Source organism: Panulirus ornatus, chromosome 47, assembly GCF_036320965.1.
Source record: "Panulirus ornatus isolate Po-2019 chromosome 47, ASM3632096v1, whole genome shotgun sequence".
Classification (NCBI taxonomy): domain Eukaryota; kingdom Metazoa; phylum Arthropoda; class Malacostraca; order Decapoda; family Palinuridae; genus Panulirus; species Panulirus ornatus.
Window position 1 is genome coordinate 4,139,889 of NC_092270.1, and position 20,651 is coordinate 4,160,539.

Consider the following 20,651-nt stretch of genomic DNA (forward strand, 5'->3'; position numbering starts at 1 on the left):
ACGTTTGTAGACAAAATGCCAGTAGTCCACATGTGGGTGAGGCACAAAGACAGCTACCCGAGTCAGAGCAGTGCAACATGAAAACCACTGAAGTGCTGGCTCACTATGCAGCCATCACTAACCCTCCTGATAACCAAGTGGGTAGTAATGGTAATATCCCTCTCTAGTTGTTGGTTGCCTACCATCAACTACCTGATAAAAAATACCCTTAAATCTGACCCCAGTTTTGCTGTCATTTTGGTATTAAAACTATATGCAAGTTTCACTCTTGTATTTTCATTTATAAGCTTTTGAAAATCTGGTTTTGTCAAACACTTATCTACATCAGCAATCTTTTTAATTCATATATCTTCAAAATTTTCTAAATCTATTCACAATTTAATATATCCCTTCTTGAAAAGACAAAAACAAAAACAAGTGTTGCAAAAAACACCTAATCGGAAGCAATCATTCTAACCTTCCAAAAAATCTCTAGTAATTCAAATGCATCATCTTTTCATGCTTGAAGTCCTTTGCTGCGGAGGAAGGCATCATGAGTGGGATCACGTCCTAGAAAATCTCTTAACAAAACAGCAGCATCTTTTGATCCACCTGGTTGTAGGATAAGCTTGCGATATTCAGCTCCAACCACAGGATTAAGAATTCCTTCTTTCTTGAAGCAGCTTTCATACATGTCCATCGAGAACACCTCACTCCACTGTGGGCAAAATCTCCAATGTAAAAATATGGCATATTACACAACATCATATAAAACTTCAGCAAGTGCCATTTAAAGCATTCAATAAACATATAATACATCTAATCCAACCTCTTCAAAAGTAATGTGGAGTAAAGATAATACACAAATAGAAAGAATTAGCCTTCATCCATTCCTGGCATCACCCTGCCCCATAGGAATCAGTACCACTACCCCCTACATCAACAAGGTAGCACCAAGAAAACAGACAAAAAAGGCCATTCATTCACACTCAGTCACTGATATTAATGTATAAATCACAAGATCTTTGTGTGATTTTTCCGCAAATGCATTAGGCATGGTCTTAGGATGTGCATGAATAATTCCAGAGGATATATGTACTTGATCCACCTCAGAAAATTGGAAAAGGATTTTATTATGAAACAAAAAGGGCATGTGATATACACAAGGTAAACCAAGTAGTAGTCTGTGATGGCTTGGTTGTGGGTGCTAAGCTCTGGTTTTGATATATAATACATAACAGCTAAAGACAGGATGTGTGGATATGAGGCCATTCTTAATTTGACCCTAATGCTGCCTTTCTAAGGTGAAACTGGCAATTAGGTGCAACAAATAAAAGATGAACTTCTAAAGTATTTCAAGGTCAAAAAACAGTGACTTACCAAATAGCCATAATACTGAGCATCATATCCACCAGCAAGATGTCCAAAGTTTGCTGGCATGTTAGTGTTCGGTATTGGTTCAATGCCTATGATGTCAAGGTATGTCTGAGCAAAAAGGGACTTAGTATCAGCCTGTCCTCTAGTATGAATGGTTTGATCAAATGTTCCAAGGATGATCTGTCTTAAGTTGAACCCTCCAGCATTTGCCTTGCGAGATTTTGCTAGTTTTACAACTAATTCATCAGGAAGTTTAACACCAGTCTGAAAAACAAAAAGAATTACATGCAAATCACTTATACCGAAATATAAAACTTTCAAAACTGAATCTTAATACAGATTATTCTATAACATCTTGCTCATCTCAGCATCCCTCACATATTCATATGTAATTAGTTGCCTTATGCACCATTTCCAACGCATCCTCATATTTCACTCTCCCATCAAGGCCATGAGCTGATACTATGCTGCACCTTTATCACATCTTCAATGTATTCTCAAGTCCTATGTAAACTGTTAATTGAAGCCATGTCCCTCTGACAGTACTTCTTAATTCAATCATGTCCCTCTGACAGTACTTTTTAATTCAATCATTATACATTTTATTCATCTGTTATACTTAATCGCTGTTTCCTACATCAGCGAAGTAGCACCAGGAAACAGATGAAGAATGGCCCATCCACTCATATACACACACACACACACACACACATATATATATATATATATATATATATATATATATATATATATATATATATATATATATATACCCATACATGCTCATATACATATCAACATATACACATATACATACACAGACATATACATACATACACTTGTGCATAATAAAACTTGCTTGCCTTCATCCATTCCTGGGGCTACCTCGCCCCACAGGAAACAGAATTGCCACTCCCAGCGTCAGCAAGGTAACACCATGAAAACAGACATAAAAGGCCAAATTCGTTAAAACTCAGTCACTAGCTGTCATGTGTAATGCACCAAAACCACACCTCCCAATCCACATCCAGGCCCCACAGACCATTCCATGGTTTACCCCAGATGTTTCACATGCCCTGGTTCATTCCATTGACAACACCTTGACCCTGGTATACCACATTGTTCCAATTCACTCTATTCCTTGCAAGCCTCTCACCCTCCTGTATGTTCAGGCCTTAATCGCACAAAATCTTTTTCACTCCATCCTTCCATCTCCAATTTGGTCTCCTGCGTCTCCTTGTTCCTTCCAACTCTGACACATGTATCCTCTTTGTCAACTTTTCCTCACTCATTCTCTCCATATGTCCAAACCATTTCAACAACCTCTTCTGCTCTCTCAACCACACTCTTTTTATTACCACACATCTCTCTTACCCTTTCATTACTTACTCAATCAAACCACCTCACCCCATATTGTCCTCAAACATTTCATTTCCAACGCATCCACCTTCCTCCGTACAACCCTATCTATAGTTCATGCCTCAAAAAAAATAATGCTGTAAAACCCTATCAATAGTCCATGCCTCACAAAAAATAATCATCATATTATCATTTGGATGATACCTTGCCTATAACTTTGCACTACTGCATCTAAACCTTGACTACAGTCAATTCCTGGAAAATTTATCTATTTTTCTATAACTGCCCCAAGACCTCTTTCCAGGAGCTACTGCAGCTACAAGGCTGCACCATTACTAGTTGAAAGGACTCCTTTTGAGTGAGAGGTTCTTTGAAGAGACTGTGCTCTCAATGATAGAGCTATGCAAAAGGTGACTTTTCAGTTGTGGTGAAACCTTGTACAGGCAGGGTCCAGTAACAACTTTCCTTCCGATTGGGTAAGGTATACAAGATTAAAGTATCTAAGAAAATGAAAATATACCTGATAGTGTCCAGACATGAGAGTAAGAGGTTCCTTCTCCCACACCCAGTTCTCCAGCATCTGTGAAGGTGCTTCAAGAAAATCCCGCTCTACTCGTGTTCCAGCAAACATGGCGAAGGCAGCTCGGGAACAGATATGGTGCATCACGTGACCAAACTCGTGAAAGTACGTTTCTACCTAGGACAAATGAAATAACTACACTCTTATAAGAAAATGTAATGATTACAATAAAAAAACAACTCTTTGCTACAACTTTTTTCTCATCAATTACAAGTGAATAATAAAGCTCTAAATGAATTAAAGGCACCTACGAAAACTAGCTACAGCAAGAATACTTCTACCCTCACAAGTTAAATGTATATCATTTCATGAAAGAATATATATAAACTATCGTTATTAAGTTATCCTTGATTATATAACATACGCAAGTTTACATCCATATCCTTCAAGCTTTAACCTATTTTCATGAGTTATAAATGGCCAAAGTAGGAATGTTTAGCCAGCCCAGGGACTCTTGAGATGAATCTGTCAGTCCTCCTGCACTTATGATAAATGCTACCATAGCAGTGGTTGATGGAGTGACTTTCAATCTTATTCATTTGCAATCAACAGTGGAGTTCCCACCATACACTTTCCTATCACTACTCTATTTTTTCTTTCTCTCCATAAATATATTTTCTTAATATTCACCCTTATTAACTCTTATGCTGATGAGCGTCCCTGCCACCAAGGATAGCACCTCTGAATTGTATTTAGCTGCTAATCCTCAGACTTACCACACGAAAAACAGCAACGAAGACTGACCATCATAATGCCTCCTTCCCTCTCCTACACTATGGTTCTGCTTCCCATCACCAATCCTTTATGCTATTGCTACACAGTCTTGATCAGTTCAACTAACTATATTTTGTAAAAATCTTACAACTGCAATATCTCATGTGCTACCCTCTGTGAACATCAATACTGGCATCATTGTACTGAGGTAACTGTGCTAACTTTAAAAAAAATTCTTTTTTGACATGAAAAAAAGGCTTTTCTTGGGTGATGTTTCTGTTTCTACTGAGCGTATAGGAGAGGTTACTGTCACATGAATAAAACATATATATATCCTTACATAGAAACTCCATATCATACAAGTAGCTTAGAATTCCTCTGAAAGTCCTCTTCAGATATCAAAAATTCTTCTCTCCTGAAAAACTTGATACAATTACAGTAAATTGGATAATTCATCCTTGTATCCTTGTCCAGGGAACACATCCCTTACCCTGAGAATGTTGCGTCCAAAGTAATCTAACTTATGAGCTCTCATCATATTTCAAAACTAGACATGGTTATCCAATGCTGAAGTTTTGGTTCTCTATCCCTCTTCAAAAGATATTTTTTTGGCTTTTATTCCAAAAAATGGCTGACTGTGTGCCCTCACCACTACTGAACCAACTAATGCTTAGCAAGCTGCTATGTCAAGTGATCCTTATGCAGCTGCTGTCAATTCAAGGGTGATTCGTTGTGATGACTGGGGTCTATTCCAACTTACTAAATAGCTTCAAACTGAACCTTTTTAAAAGCCGATCATCAACTTCTCTATCCCTCTTCAAAAGATATTTTTTTGGCTTTTACTCCAAAAAATGGCTGACTGTGTGCCCTCACCACTACTGAACCAACTTATGCTTAGCAAGCTGCTATATCAAGTGATTCTTATGCAGCTGCTGTCAATTCAAAGGTGATTTGCTGTAATGACTGGGGTCTATTCCAACTTACTAAATAGCTACAATCTGAACCTTTTTAAAAGACGATTATCAACTTCCCCTCCAAAATTCTTACGAGGTTTTTTCCTCTTCTTTCTTTACTTTTTTATCTCTCCCAGCACCTACAATATTCATCATTTAAGGGCAGCCTTCAAAGAGGCCTTCTGTCCATGGCTGGAGCCTATAACACAAACATTTACAAAAAAAAACTGTGTTTCCTTACCTCCGAGTGGTCCAGTAACGCTGGCTTATCTTTGGTGGGTTTGGTGAAGTTGCACATCATTGCACATACTGCTACCTGCAGTGCAAAATATGAGTATTTTACAGCAATTACAAAACCTATTTTGCACTTCCACTATAAACTTTCAATTGAACAAAAGTACTTCCTTACAGCACAATGAGTTTATGTCATAGGATAGGTCTTTCATATTTCATTTTTAGATGCTTCTCTAAAAATCGTGTTAAAAAAGTCATGAAACACTGCGGCATTAAAAGAATTGGCTTATTTTCTATTACATGAAGATTATGCTAAATATAATTTGATTACATATGCATGATACCTATAGTGGCTAACACCATGGACTCTTAAGATACAGGACAAGCTGGGACAATGAAACAAATTTCAATCCAGGAAGAGATGCTTTGTGCTGTAAGAAATTCTAAGATTCCTGGATGAACATATAGATGTTCTCCTCAATAGTGTCTGGTGATCTCTGCAATTTCTCTTAGATATTTACCTGGGCATATGGAATGATGTTCTCTAGCTGCAGTCTTCGGAGAATACATAAAATTTAGTGAACTTCCAAATTCACTCATTTCATTTTTTGGCAAAAAATCCAGTGCTTGGATTCATCTCAACCCAAGACATGCCATCACAGAAAATGAAGTTTCTTGTATGAACACAATGTATCTCACTAATTTCTCCCAGAAACAATGGCCATCAAGAAGGGAATTTCCATGAAGAGGCACCGATTCACTATATATCCAGAAAAATCATGTGACTCTCACTGGTCTAGTGTCTTGACAACACCCAATTAGGTTGCAATTGGAAGACAATATGTCTTATAAAAAAAAAGACCAGAAAAGTTTTAAGTTAATAAATTCACACAGGTTTATATAAAAAATAGTCCCAGTAATGCACTCTTATATGAGGCATTAGTAGTGTTAGCCTCGTCTTTATCATGAAAAAGGCTAAAAAAAGAGCAGTATTGTAAACAAAAGATTCTGATGTGTAAGAAGCATCCAAATCTTTGAGGGAAGACAAAGTATAAAACTGATTGATAATGTCTTTAAATATATATCAAAATTAACTCTGATCTACATATCCTTTACCACTCTTGAAACCATAATGTTTCTCCTTAGTCTCATGCTCCCATATAACTTACAAAGTACACTCAACAAACTGTCACCTCTTAAATCTGGACACTCATCTTTGTTCACCTTGCCTTTTACAATGGCACTACAGAGACATTCTGCCAATCCTTAGGGACCTCACCACGATGAAATTCCTTAATAACTAGTCAAACAACATAGTCTCTCTCTTGTGACATTTAAATGCTATCCCATCCACTCCAGCCACTATGTCACACTTCATTTCACATGAGTATTTGACCATCTTTTTTCTTTTTACCAGACAACCTACCAGACTCTCTCACCTTCCATACCATTAAATCTAAAACAACCAACATCTACCACCCTATCACTGAACACAATTCAATAGTCGTTAAAAAAACTCAATCTCTTCATCACAACTCTATCTGTTAACATTTCCCCATCTACCTCCCCTTCACCGGTGCTCCCATTTGTTCTCTTATTTTTCTCTTACTATTAAAGACACTTTATGGAAGGTGTTGGAATTCAGATATTAGAAGCATAAAGTTTTTACCCAGGAGTACGACATTTATGGAAGCAGACAGAGAGGAAGTTGAGTGGTTCCATGTGAAGATGTCTCCAACATGGATCTTTCATGTCACCAAGGCTGTTTAACCTGTTTATGAATATGGTGAAGAAATTGTACGAGAGAATTTCGGGGAGAGTCTGCAGCCTTTTAGGGTACCTACCTACAAGTACAATTAAATTCTACCATGGTGACATGGCTAGCACGTTGAAATCACCACTTGACTTGTATGTTGACATACATCATTTCTCTTGACCACCTTGCCTTGTCCCCTCACTTGTCTTGTTGTATAATGCCTTTTTTCCTGAAGCCACTTGCCTGGCACAGTCATCTATTCTAGATTCATTTAGTAATGTCTTCAACCATGAGTTTAATCATCTTCTGAATGTTTCTGTTGTCACTCCATTCAAATTTCTTAGTTCTCCCAGTATTATATTAAATAATCATTCCAGCTACCTTGTTGGTCATTCATGTATCTTTGCCTTATGTATCTTTGGTGTTTCCAGAAATTACTCTTGACTGTAATGTTCTTATCGTTACTTTCAATTCCAAAACATTGTTCTTTATTTCCTCTACTTGTTGAGAGACACGTATCATCATATATCTCTTCCCCTTAATGTGTGAGACTATAAAGCTTTAGATTCTAACTGTTCATGGTAATTCATGAGCTCCATTCCATTCATCTTACTTCATAAATGTTTCTGTAATCTATCCTGTGTAATCCAATCTGTTTTACCGGTGACTATACAGCAAAGCAGTATTTCAATTTATTTTTTTCTTTCCTTAATGCCCATTCACTGTTTCCTACATTAGTGAAGTAGCATCAGGAACAGATGAGGAAAAGGCTTAATTTGCTTACATCCATTCTCTAAATGTCATTTGTAAAGCATCGATACTACAGGCCCCCTATCCACAACCAAGCCTTTCCAAGGTCTTCTGAAGCTGCTTCAGAGGCCCTGGTTAAATCCACTAACAGAACACTGACCTCTGTATACCATATCGCTCTAATTCACTGTGTTCCATATATGCTCATCACCCTTCATCATGTTCAGGTTCCTAGCACTCAAAATTTGTTTCATTCTGTCACCAGTTTGGACTACCATTCTCCCTTTCCTCTCGACTTCTGACACGATTATCCTGTTTGTTAACATCTCCACACACATCTCCAAATGTTCAAACTGTTTTAGCACTCTATCTTCAGCTCTCAAATGTCCTTTTCCTATTACTATTCCTCTCTCTTAGTGATCATTACTTACTTAATCCTCCTCACACCATATATTGTCCTCCCACATTTAATTTCTAACATATCCATCCTCTTCCATACATTCTCGTCTACAGCCCATGCTTCACATCGATACAAAATTGCTGGGACTACCATACCTTTAAACACCCATTTTCATTCTCCCAGATAGTGACCTCTCTTTCCACACATTCCTTTATGCTCCCAAATCCTTCATCCCATCATGCAACCTATGCTTACCTCTGCTTCCATGGTTCCATTAGCTGCCATCTCCACTTCCAGGTATCTAAAACACTTCACTTCCTCTGATTTTTTTTCATTTAAACTCACAACCTCATTATCTTATCTCTCTGCTTGGCTAAACCTAATAACCTTGCTTTTATTGACATTTACACTAAAGTTTCTACTTCCACACTCTCCCAAATTCAGAAAAAACTTCTGCAAGTCCTCCTTCAAATCTGCTGTCAGTGTTGCGTCATCAGCAAACAACTGACTCACTTTCTAGGTCTCAACACATCCTATAAACTGCATACCTGCCCCTCTCCTTGCATTTATCTCACTCACACCCAATCCATAAACAAATTGCACATCCATGGTGACATCGCATATCCCACCTGTAGAGACCAACCTTCACCTGGAACCATTTACTCTCCTCTCTTCCTACTTGCATACGTATACACTTTACTCTCTCAAAAAAAAATCTCTGCTTTTAACAGCTTTCCACCCATACCATACCATACATTCATGAGACTTTCCAAAAGCATCTCCATCAACAATATCATATGCTTTCTCCATCTCCATACATTCCACATATAAATCCTTCTGCTTCTCATAGTACTTCTCACACACATCTTTTAAAGCAAACACCTGATCCACAAACTATCTACAACCCTGAAACTACATTGTTCCTCACCAATCTGATGCTCTGTGCATTCCAACATCCTCTCAATCACCACTCTTCCATGCAACTCACTAGGGATGCTCCAAAATTTATACCTTTCTAATCTGAACACATGCCTATGTCCCTAGTCTAGGGATGCCCCAAAACTTATACCTTTCTAATCTGAACACATGCCTATATCCCTAGTCTAAGGATGCTCCAAAACTTATACCTTTCTAATCTGACCACATGCCTATGTCCCCCTTGCCTTTACACCATGGCTCATTCTCTTTGAAAGCCTAGGTTGGGGTGTCTGAATGCGTGCAGATGTAACCAAGGTAATAAGAACAGAGAAATGTGTAATATGTTTGACGAGAGATACCAGGATGTTTTAACAACGAGTGACAAAAAGTTCAGGCATAAGGGGGAAGGGTGTTTTGAGAATGTCTTAGGGGTTAGTATAAGGGTGAGAACTAAAGAAGGGGTAGCATTTCTGCTGAAGTAGGAGTTGTGGGAATGTGTGAAAAACTAGTAATGAACAACCACTAAAATATGGATTTCTTGGTATGTGGCCTTTTCTGACTTTCTGAATTTTGGAATGAAATCAAAAATGTGTACAGCATACATGGCACAATCTAAGGTAATACAAAAGCCTAAAAATCTAAAAAAAAAAAAAATTATACAGTACATGAATACGGTAAACTCCTTCTTCTGTTTCCCCTTTTAGAAAGTTAAAATACAAGGAGGGGAGGGTTTCTAGTCCCCGCTCCCATCCCCTTTAGTCGCCTTCTATGACACGTGAGGAATGCGTGGGAAGTATTCTTTCTCCCCTATCCCCAGGGATAATGGTAATAACCTTACTCTTATTCACATTTACTCTCAACTTTCTTCTTTCAAGTGTGTGAAAGAAGAAAGTTGAGAGTAAATGTGAATAAGAGTGAGGTTATTAGGTACAGTATGGTTGAGGGTCAAGTCAATTGGGAGGTAAGTTTGAATGGAGAAAAACTGGAGGAAGTAAAGTGTTTTAGATATCTGGGAGTGGATTTGGCAGTGGATGGAACCATGGAAGTGGAAGTGAATCATAGGGTGGGGGAGGGGGCGAAAATTCTGGGAGCCTTGAAGAATGTGTGGAAGTCGAGAACATTATCTCCGAAAGCAAAAATGGCTATGTTTGAAGGAATAGTGGTTCCAACAATGTTGTATGGTTGCGAGGCATGGGCTATGGATAGAGTTGTGTGCAGGAGGGTGGATGTGATGGAAATGAGATGTTTGAGGACAATATGTGGTGTGAGGTGGTTTGATCGAGTAAGGAATGTAAGGGTAAGAGAAATGTGTGGTAATAAAAAGAGCGTGGTTGAGAGAGCAGAAGAGGGTGATTTGAAATGGTTTGGTCACATGGAGACAATGAGGGATGAAAGATTGAAAAGAGGATATATGTGTCAGAGGTGGAGGGAACGAGGAGAAGTGGGAGACCAAATTGGAGGTGGAAAGATGGGGTGAAAAAGATTTTGAGTGATCGGGGCCTGAACATGCTGGAGGGTGAAAGGCGTGCAAGGAATAGAGTGAACTGGAATGATGTGGTATACCGGGGTCAACGTGCTGTCAATGGATTGAACCAGGGCATGTGAAGCGTCTGGGGTAAACCATGGAAAGTTCTGTGGGGCCTGGATGTGGAAAGGGAGCTGTGGTTTCGGTGCATTATTACATGACAGCTAGAGACTGAGCGTGAACGAATGGGGCCTTTGTTGTCTTTTCCTAGCGCTACCTCGCACACATGAGGGGAAGGGTGTTGTTATTCCATGTGTGGCGGGGTGGCGATGGGAATTAATAAAGGCAGACAGTATGAATTATGTACACGGGTATATATGTATATGTCTGTGTGTATATATATATGTATACATTGAGATGTAGAGGTATGTATATAAGCTGTGTGTGGACGTGTATGTATATACATGTGTATGTGGGTGGGTTGGGCCATTCTTTCGTCTGTTTCCTTGCGCTACCTTGCTAATGCGGGAGACAGCGACAAAGCTAAATAAATAAATAAATAAATAAATGAATACGGTAAACTATAATGAAAAGCTCATATGATTGACAAGATTGTCACCTGCAGTGATACAAATTCTTAAATTTTTGGAGATTCTGAGTTTTGGAGTTATGTAATAATACCTGATATTATTTGAATTTTTGAGGTTTCTGAGCTGTTGAAATCTGAACTCAAAGGTTATACTGTATTTTCTTTCCAAAAGAACTTGTATGAAAGAGAAACCACTGAATGTTATAATGAGCCTAGATAACATGATCTGTGAGGTACTGGATATAAAAAATATGCAACTCATGCTGCTGAGTAGAGAACTTTTATGATATGTGGTGGCTGGACTTATTTCGTTCATATGTGTGTGCCATTTCCTACCAGGAACAAATGATGAAAATGGCCACATTCACACACATCTGTTCTCTTAACTGTCATGTGCACTGCTCCAAAATTACTGCCCCATATGCACAACCAGGCCCCACAAACCTTTCTGTGGTTTCTCTTGACTGCTCCATATGTCCTGGTTCAGCCCTTTAATATCAAACTATCCCTTACAATATGGCAAAAATAATACAACTCATATTATCTCCTGCATATTGTAGAACATGACTAAGAAGGGAGGGATCAGGAACTGAAAACTATACCCAACTGAACCACATATTGTAGAACATGACTAAGAAGGGAGGGATCAGGAACTGAAAACTATACCCAACTGAACCATCACTTTTGAAAAGAAGGAACAGAGGAAGGAGCCAACAGATTTTTCTTCTAAAAATTTAACTATTTCTGGTGCTATTTCAACTAATTATCCCTGGGGATAGGGGAGAAAGAATATTTCCCACATATTCCCTGCATGTCATAGATGGCGACTAAAAGGGAAGGGAGCAGGGGGCTGGAAAACCTCCCTTCCCATTTATAATTTTCCAAAAGAAGGAACAGAGAGGTGGGCTAAGTGAGGATATACCCTCTAAGGCTCACTCCTCTGTTCTCAACACTACCTCACTAATGAGGGATAAGGAGAGTATGTATGAAAAAAAATAAATAAATAAAAAATCAACTAATGTGGGACACAGCAAAAAGCAAAAAGAATTCAAAGCTCATTAAGGTTTCAGAAAAAAAATAACATTTAAGAAAAAAAAATAACAATCTATGGACTTGAAAATCCTAATACATCAAGTGTCTTACCTAATTTCTAGTGTTACTGAGGTAAAAATACGAGACATTTTCTCACCTGTCGTTCACCATTTGCTGCAATACATGAAGGCTGGAGGGGAAAGATGGCAGCATGTCCAAACTTACCATCACGAGGGTAAAGGTCTAAAAAGAAATAACCCATGTGTTCCCCAGTCTTAGTATCATTCACACGATACTGAAAAGAAACAATAAAAGAAGTTTCATGACCCTTCCCTTCATAATCTTATGAAATAGAACTTATCACTGAAAAATGAAACTACTGGGCAAATGAGGCTTCCCTTCATACTCTTATGAGATTCAACTATTCTCTGAAAAATGAAACTACCAGGCAAATTCATGGCTTTATTTGTTTAATAACCAAGAGAGAGTATCAGCCTAAGAGCACCTGTGATGAGACTTTGACGAAAGCCAGGGACAGCATATAGTGCTCATCACATCTAGTTTGTTTAATGATACTGTTTATCTCCCATGCCATGTGCATTATATAATTTCTAACCATGGGTTAATAGGGGTGTTTTTCATCCATTAATTACTTTTCTCTTAAATTTCTATATCCTTACCTCATGCATGTTTCTTATTTTGTTCTCAAAACAGAGTCAAATGTAATAAAACAAAAAAATCTCCTACAAAAACACGTAGCCAATCAGAAACCTATTTGTGGCTTCATTAGCATACAGCACAAAAATTTTTTTAATTGTATAACCAAGATTCAACTTACCAATTTAACATCTTCATGCCATGTATCTGCATCAGATTCCTGAGTAAACTGGAGTCCCAGCAGTGTTTGATAAATATCCAGCAAACCAGATGTAACTTGCTCTAAGGGGAAATATTGCCGCACCTGTTGAAATTAATTTAAAGAAATGCTTCTCTATTAAACATTCACTTGCAAAGTACCACATCCATATACTTGCAGAGAAAAGTGCTTGGTTCCAGGGAAGAAAGCAGATGGCTTTTACTTATGTCATGGCACAGCTCTGGTGTGGGCAGATTTGAATGGGAAACTACAGAAGCTGGTTTCGGAGGTTGGGAAGTCTGTTTTTAAAGGAGACAGCTGAGACTTATAGTAAATAGGAGGTAGGTTTTTGAAGTTCAGCAGTGGTGAGAGACAGGATGGTCAGATTGTGAATTTTAAAGGAGAGGACATGGATATGGGACCATGGGAGCTGAAATAAGCCACTGAATGGGTGAGGGATGAAGGTCTAAGGTGCAATAAGCTATGTGTGGAATGAGAGGTCACTGTCTGCAAGGGCAAAGATAAGTAGTCCCAATGGTACAGCAACAGAGAGGTGATGGAGTAATCTGAGAATGTATGAGAGCAGAAAAAGATGTGCTAAAACAGTTTGGACATATGGAAAGGATGAGTAAGAAGAGTGTGACTATGAGGGTATGCATGTCAGATGCAGAAGGAACAAGGAGAAGGGGGAACTGTGGAAGTGGTAGGATAAAATGAAAAACACTTGAGGGCTCAAGGTTTGAAAATGCAGGAAGGTTCACGTGAGGCAAGCATGGGAAACATGCTGTCAATGGGCTGGACCAAGACTTATGAGTCAGTTATAGGAAACCATGTAAAGGTCTGTGGGGCTTGCCTGTAGATAGATGGCTCTGCTTTCAATGGATTATACATAACAGTGAGAGAGCTGTGAGGTAATGAGGCCATTCATCAGTTCCTGAAGAAGACTTCTACAAAGGAAACGATTAATACTTATCATTATAATTACTACAATAATAATAATAATAGTAGGAATATGTATATGTGTAACTTTGTATATGTCTGTGCATGTATATGTATGTATATGTTGATATGTATAATATGTATGTACAGGAGTGGATAGGCCACTCTTCGTCTCTTTCCTGGCGTTACCTCGCTGATGCAGGAAACAGTGATTAAGTATAGTAAAAAAAAATAAATAGAATAATAATAATAATAATAATAATAATAATTTTTTTTTTTTTTTTTGCTTTGTCGCTGTCTCCCGCGTTTGCGAGGTAGCGCAAGGAAACAGACGAAAGAAATGGCCCAACCCACCCCCATACACATGTATATACATACGTCCACACATGCAAATATACATACCTACACAGCTTTCCATGGTTTACCCCAGACGCTTCACATGCCTTGATTCAATCCACTGACAGCACGTCAACCCCGGTATACCACATCGATCCAATTCACTCTATTCCTTGCCCTCCTTTCACCCTCCTGCATGTTCAGGCCCCGATCACACAAAATCTTTTTCACTCCATCTTTCCACCTCCAATTTGGTCTCCCACTTCTCCTCGTTCCCTCCACCTCCGACACATATATCCTCTTGGTCAATCTTTCCTCACTCATTCTCTCCATGTGCCCAAACCATTTCAAAACACCCTCTTCTGCTCTCTCAACCACGCTCTTTTTATTTCCACACATCTCTCTTACCCTTACGTTACGTACTCGATCAAACCACCTCACACCACACATTGTCCTCAAACATCTCATTTCCAGCACATCCATCCTCCTGCGCACAACTCTATCCATAGCCCACGCCTCGCAACCATACAACATTGTTGGAACCACTATTCCTTCAAACATACCCATTTTTGCTTTCCGAGATAATGTTCTCGACTTCCACACATTCTTCAAGGCTCCCAGAATTTTCGCCCCCTCCCCCACCCTATGATCCACTTCCGCTTCCATGGTTCCATCCGCTGGCAGATCCACTCCCAGATATCTAAAACACTTTACTTTCTCCAGTTTTTCTCCATTCAAACTTACCTCCCAATTGACTTGACCCTCAACCCTACTGTACCTAATAACCTTGCTCTTATTCACATTTACTCTTAACTTTCTTCTTTCACACAATCATCCCCTTTCGTTTTTTTTTTAATTTTCCATAAGAAGGAACAGAGAAGGGGGCCAGGTGAGGGTATTCCCTCAAAGGCCCAGTCCTCTGTTCTTAACGCTACCTCGCTATTGCGGGAAATGGCGAATAGTATGAAAAAAAAAAAATACTAATAATAATAACAATAATAATAATAATAATAAGAATACTTCCCACGTATTCCCTGCGTGTCATAGAAGGCGACTAAAAGGGAAGGGAGCGGGGGGCTGGAAATCCTCCCCTCTCTCTCTCTCTCTCTCTCTCCCCCCAAAGGAAGGAACAGAGAAGGGGGCTGGATGAGGATGTTTCCTCAGAGGCCCAGTCCTCTGTTCTTAACGCTACCTCGCTGACACGGGAAATGGCGAATAGTATGAAAGAAAGAAGAAGAAATAATAATAATAATAAGTTTGTTGAGTATTCCTGGTAAATTATATGAGAGGGTATTGATTGAGAGGGTGAAGGCATGTACAGAGCATCAGATTGGGGAAGAGCAGTGTGGTTTCAGAAGTGGTAGAGGATGTGTGGATCAGGAGTTTGCTTTGAAGAATGTATGTGAGACAGAAAAGCAAATGGATTTGTATGTAGCATTTATGGATCTGGAGAAGGCATATGATAGAGTTGATAGAGATGCTCTATGGAAGGTATTAAGAATATATGGTGTGGGAGGCAAGTTGCTAGAAGCAGTGAAAAGTTTTTATCGAGGATGTAAGGCATGTGTACATGTAGGAAGAGAGGAAAGTGATTGGTTCTCAGTGAATGTACGTTTGCAGCAGGGGTGTGTGATGTCTCCGTGGTTGTTTAATTTGTTTATGGATGGCGTTGTTAGGGAGGAGAATGCAAGAGTTTTGGAAAGAGGGGCAAGTATGCAGTCTGTTGGGGATGAGAGAGCTTGGGAAGTGAGTCAGTTGTTGTTCGCTGATGATACAGCGCTGGTGGCTGATTCATGTGAGAAACTGCAGAAACTGGTAACTGAGTTTGGTAAAGTGTGTGAAAGAAGAAAGTTAAGAGTAAATGTGAATAAGAGCAAGGTTATTAGGTACAGTAGGGTTGAGGGTCAAGTCAATTGGGAGGTAAGTTTGAATGGAGAAAAACTGGAGGAAGTAAAGTGTTTTAGATATCTGGGAGTGGATCTGGCAGCAGATGGAACCATGGAAGCGGAAGTGAATCATAGGGTGGGGGAGGGGGCGAAAATCCTGGGAGCCTTGAAGAATGTGTGGAAGTCGAGAACATTATCTCTGAAAGCAAAAATGGCTATGTTTGAAGGAATAGTGGTTCCAACAATGTTGTATGGTTGCGAGGCGTGGGCTATGGATAGAGTTGTGCGCAGGAGGGTGGATGTGCTGGAAATGAGATGTTTGAGGACAATGTGTGGTGTGAGATGGTTTGATCGAGTAAGTAATGTAAGGGTAAGAGAGATGTGTGGAAATAAAAAGAGTGTGGTTGAGAGAGCAGAAGAGGGTGATTTGAAATGGTTTGGTCACATGGAGACAATGAGGGATGAAAGATTGAAAAGAGGATATATGTGTCAGAGGTGGAGGGAACGAGGAGAAGTGGGAGACCAAATTGGAGGTGGAAAGATGGGGTGAAAAAGATTTTGAGTGATCGGGGCCTGAACATGCTGGAGGGTGAAAGGCGTGCAAGGAATAGAGTGAACTGGAATGATGTGGTATACCGGGTCAACGTGCTGTCAATGGATTGAACCAGGGCATGTGAAGCGTCTGGGGTAAACCATGGAAAGTTCTGTGGGGCCTGGATGTGGAAAGGGAGCTGTGGTTTCGGTGCATTATTACCATGACAGCTAGACAACTGAGCGTGAACGAATGGGGCCTTTGTTGTCTTTTCCTAGCGCTATCTCGCACACATGAGGGGAAGGGTGTTGTTATTCCATGTGTGGCGGCGGTGGCGATGGGAATGAATAAAGGCAGACAGTATGAATTATGTACACGGGTATATATGTATATGTCTGTGTGTATATATATATGTATACATTGAGATGTAGAGGTATGTATATAAGCTGTGTGTGGACGTGTATGTATATACATGTGTATGTGGGTGGGTTGGGCCATTCTTTCGTCTGTTTCCTTGCGCTACCTTGCTAATGCGGGAGACAGCGACAAAGCTAAATAAATAAATAAATAAATAAATAAATGAATACGGTAAACTATAATGAAAAGCTCATATGATTGACAAGATTGTCACCTGCAGTGATACAAATTCTTAAATTTTTGGAGATTCTGAGTTTTGGAGTTATGTAATAATACCTGATATTATTTGAATTTTTGAGGTTTCTGAGCTGTTGAAATCTGAACTCAAAGGTTATACTGTATTTTCTTTCCAAAAGAACTTGTATGAAAGAGAAACCACTGAATGTTATAATGAGCCTAGATAACATGATCTGTGAGGTACTGGATATAAAAAATATGCAACTCATGCTGCTGAGTAGAGAACTTTTATGATATGTGGTGGCTGGACTTATTTCGTTCATATGTGTGTGCCATTTCCTACCAGGAACAAATGATGAAAATGGCCACATTCACACACATCTGTTCTCTTAACTGTCATGTGCACTGCTCCAAAATTACTGCCCCATATGCACAACCAGGCCCCACAAACCTTTCTGTGGTTTCTCTTGACTGCTCCATATGTCCTGGTTCAGCCCTTTAATATCAAACTATCCCTTACAATATGGCAAAAATAATACAACTCATATTATCTCCTGCATATTGTAGAACATGACTAAGAAGGGAGGGATCAGGAACTGAAAACTATACCCAACTGAACCACATATTGTAGAACATGACTAAGAAGGGAGGGATCAGGAACTGAAAACTATACCCAACTGAACCATCACTTTTGAAAAGAAGGAACAGAGGAAGGAGCCAACAGATTTTTCTTCTAAAAATTTAACTATTTCTGGTGCTATTTCAACTAATTATCCCTGGGGATAGGGGAGAAAGAATATTTCCCACATATTCCCTGGCATGTCATAGATGGCGACTAAAAGGGAAGGGAGCAGGGGGCTGGAAAACCTCCCTTCCCATTTATAATTTTCAAAAGAAGGAACAGAGAGGTGGGCTAAGTGAGGATATACCCTCTAAGGCTCACTCCTCTGTTCTCAACACTACCTCACTAATGAGGGATAAGGAGAGTATGTATGAAAAAAAATAAATAAATAAATAAATAAAAAATCAACTAATGTGGGACACAGCAAAAAGCAAAAAGAATTCAAAGCTCATTAAGGTTTCAGAAAAAAAATAACATTTAAGAAAAAAAAATAACAATCTATGGACTTGAAAATCCTAATACATCAAGTGTCTTACCTAATTTCTAGTGTTACTGAGGTAAAAATACGAGACATTTTCTCACCTGTCGTTCACCATTTGCTGCAATACATGAAGGCTGGAGGGGAAAGATGGCAGCATGTCCAAACTTACCATCAACGAGGGTAAAGGTCTAAAAAGAAATAACCCATGTGTTCCCCAGTCTTAGTATCATTCACACGATACTGAAAAGAAACAATAAAAGAAGTTTCATGACCCTTCCCTTCATAATCTTATGAAATAGAACTTATCACTGAAAAATGAAAACTACTGGGCAAATGAGGCTTCCCTTCATACTCTTATGAGATTCAACTATTCTCTGAAAAATGAAACTACCAGGCAAATTCATGGCTTTATTTGTTTAATAACCAAGAGAGAGTATCAGCCTAAGAGCACCTGTGATGAGACTTTGACGAAAGCCAGGGACAGCAATAGTGCTCATCACATCTAGTTTGTTTAATGATACTGTTTATCTCCCATGCCATGTGCATTATATAATTTCTAACCATGGGTTAATAGGGTGTTTTTCATCCATTAATTACTTTTCTCTTAAATTTCTATATCCTTACCTCATGCATGTTTCTTATTTTGTTCTCAAAACAGAGTCAAATGTAATAAAACAAAAAAATCTCCTACAAAAAACACGTAGCCAATCAGAAACCTATTTGTGGCTTCATTAGCATACAGCACAAAAATTTTTTTAATTGTATAACCAAGATTCAACTTACCAATTTAACATCTTCATGCCTTGTATCTGCATCAGATTCCTGAGTAAACTGGAGTCCCAGCAGTGTTTGATAAATATCCAGCAAACCAGATGTAACTTGCTCTAAGGGGAAATATTGCCGCACCTGTTGAAATTAATTTAAAGAAATGCTTCTCTATTAAACATTCACTTGCAAAGTACCACATCCATATACTTGCAGAGAAAAGTGCTTGGTTCCAGGGAAGAAAGCAGATGGCTTTTACTTATGTCATGGCACAGCTCTGGTGTGGGCAGATTTGAATGGGAAACTACAGAAGCTGGTTTCGGAGGTTGGGAAGTCTGTTTTTAAAGGAGACAGCTGAGACTTATAGTAAATAGGAGGTAGGTTTTTGAAGTTCAGCAGTGGTGAGAGACAGGATGGTCAGATTGTGAATTTTAAAGGAGAGGACATGGATATGGGACCATGGGAGCTGAAATAAGCCACTGAATGGGTGAGGGATGAAGGTCTAAGGTGCAATAAGCTATGTGTGGAATGAGAGGTCACTGTCTGCAAGGGCAAAGATAAGTAGTCCCAATGGTACAGCAACAGAGAGGTGATGGAGTAATCTGAGAATGTATGAGAGCAGAAAAAGATGTGCTAAAACAGTTTGGACATATGGAAAGGATGAGTAAGAAGAGTGTGACTATGAGGGTATGCATGTCAGATGCAGAAGGAACAAGGAGAAGGGGGAACTGTGGAAGTGGTAGGATAAAATGAAAAAAACACTAGAGGGCTCAAGGTTTGAAAATGCAGGAAGGTTCACGTGAGGCAAGCATGGGAAACATGCTGTCAATGGGCTGGACCAAGACTTATGAGTCAGTTATAGGAAACCATGTAAAGGTCTGTGGGGCTTGCCTGTAGATAGATGGCTCTGCTTTCAATGGATTATACATAACAGTGAGAGAGCTGTGAGGTAATGAGGCCATTCATCAGTTCCTGAAGAAGACTTCTACAAAGGAAACGATAATACTTATCATTATAATTACTACAATAATAATAATAATAATAATAATAATAATAATAATAATAATAAGTTTGTTGAGTATTCCTGGTAAATTATATGAGAGGGTATTGATTGAGAGGTGAAGGATGTACAGAGCATCAGATTGGGGAAGAGCAGTGTGGTTTCAGAAGTGGTAGAGGATGTGTGGATCAGGTGTTTGCTTTGAAGAATGTATGTGAGACAGAAAAGCAAATGGATTTGTATGTAGCATTTATGGATCTGGAGAAGGCATATGATAGAGTTGATAGAGATGCTCTATGGAAGGTATTAAGAATATATGGTGTGGGAGGCAAGTTGCTAGAAGCAGTGAAAAGTTTTTATCGAGGATGTAAGGCATGTGTACATGTAGGAAGAGAGGAAAGTGATTGGTTCTCAGTGAATGTACGTTTGCAGCAGGGGTGTGTGATGTCTCCGTGGTTGTTTAATTTGTTTATGGATGGCGTTGTTAGGGAGGAGAATGCAAGAGTTTTGGAAAGAGGGGCAAGTATGCAGTCT

At 39.1% G+C, this 20,651-nt stretch overlaps 1 protein-coding gene across 1 annotated transcript in view; it reads right to left on the minus strand.

The window, feature by feature from the left end:
* Positions 1-256: 256 nt before the first annotated feature.
* LOC139763452 (thimet oligopeptidase-like) overlaps positions 257-20,651 on the minus strand; it is a 46,667-nt gene continuing 26,272 nt past the window's right edge. The window contains exons 11-14 of the mRNA XM_071689517.1: positions 5,204-5,278; positions 3,236-3,412; positions 1,360-1,620; positions 257-697 (exon numbers count right to left, since the gene is read on the minus strand). Coding sequence (XP_071545618.1) covers positions 497-697; positions 1,360-1,620; positions 3,236-3,412; positions 5,204-5,278 — 714 coding nt within the window. The 3' untranslated portion in view covers positions 257-496. The remainder of the gene's footprint in view (positions 698-1,359; positions 1,621-3,235; positions 3,413-5,203; positions 5,279-20,651) is intronic.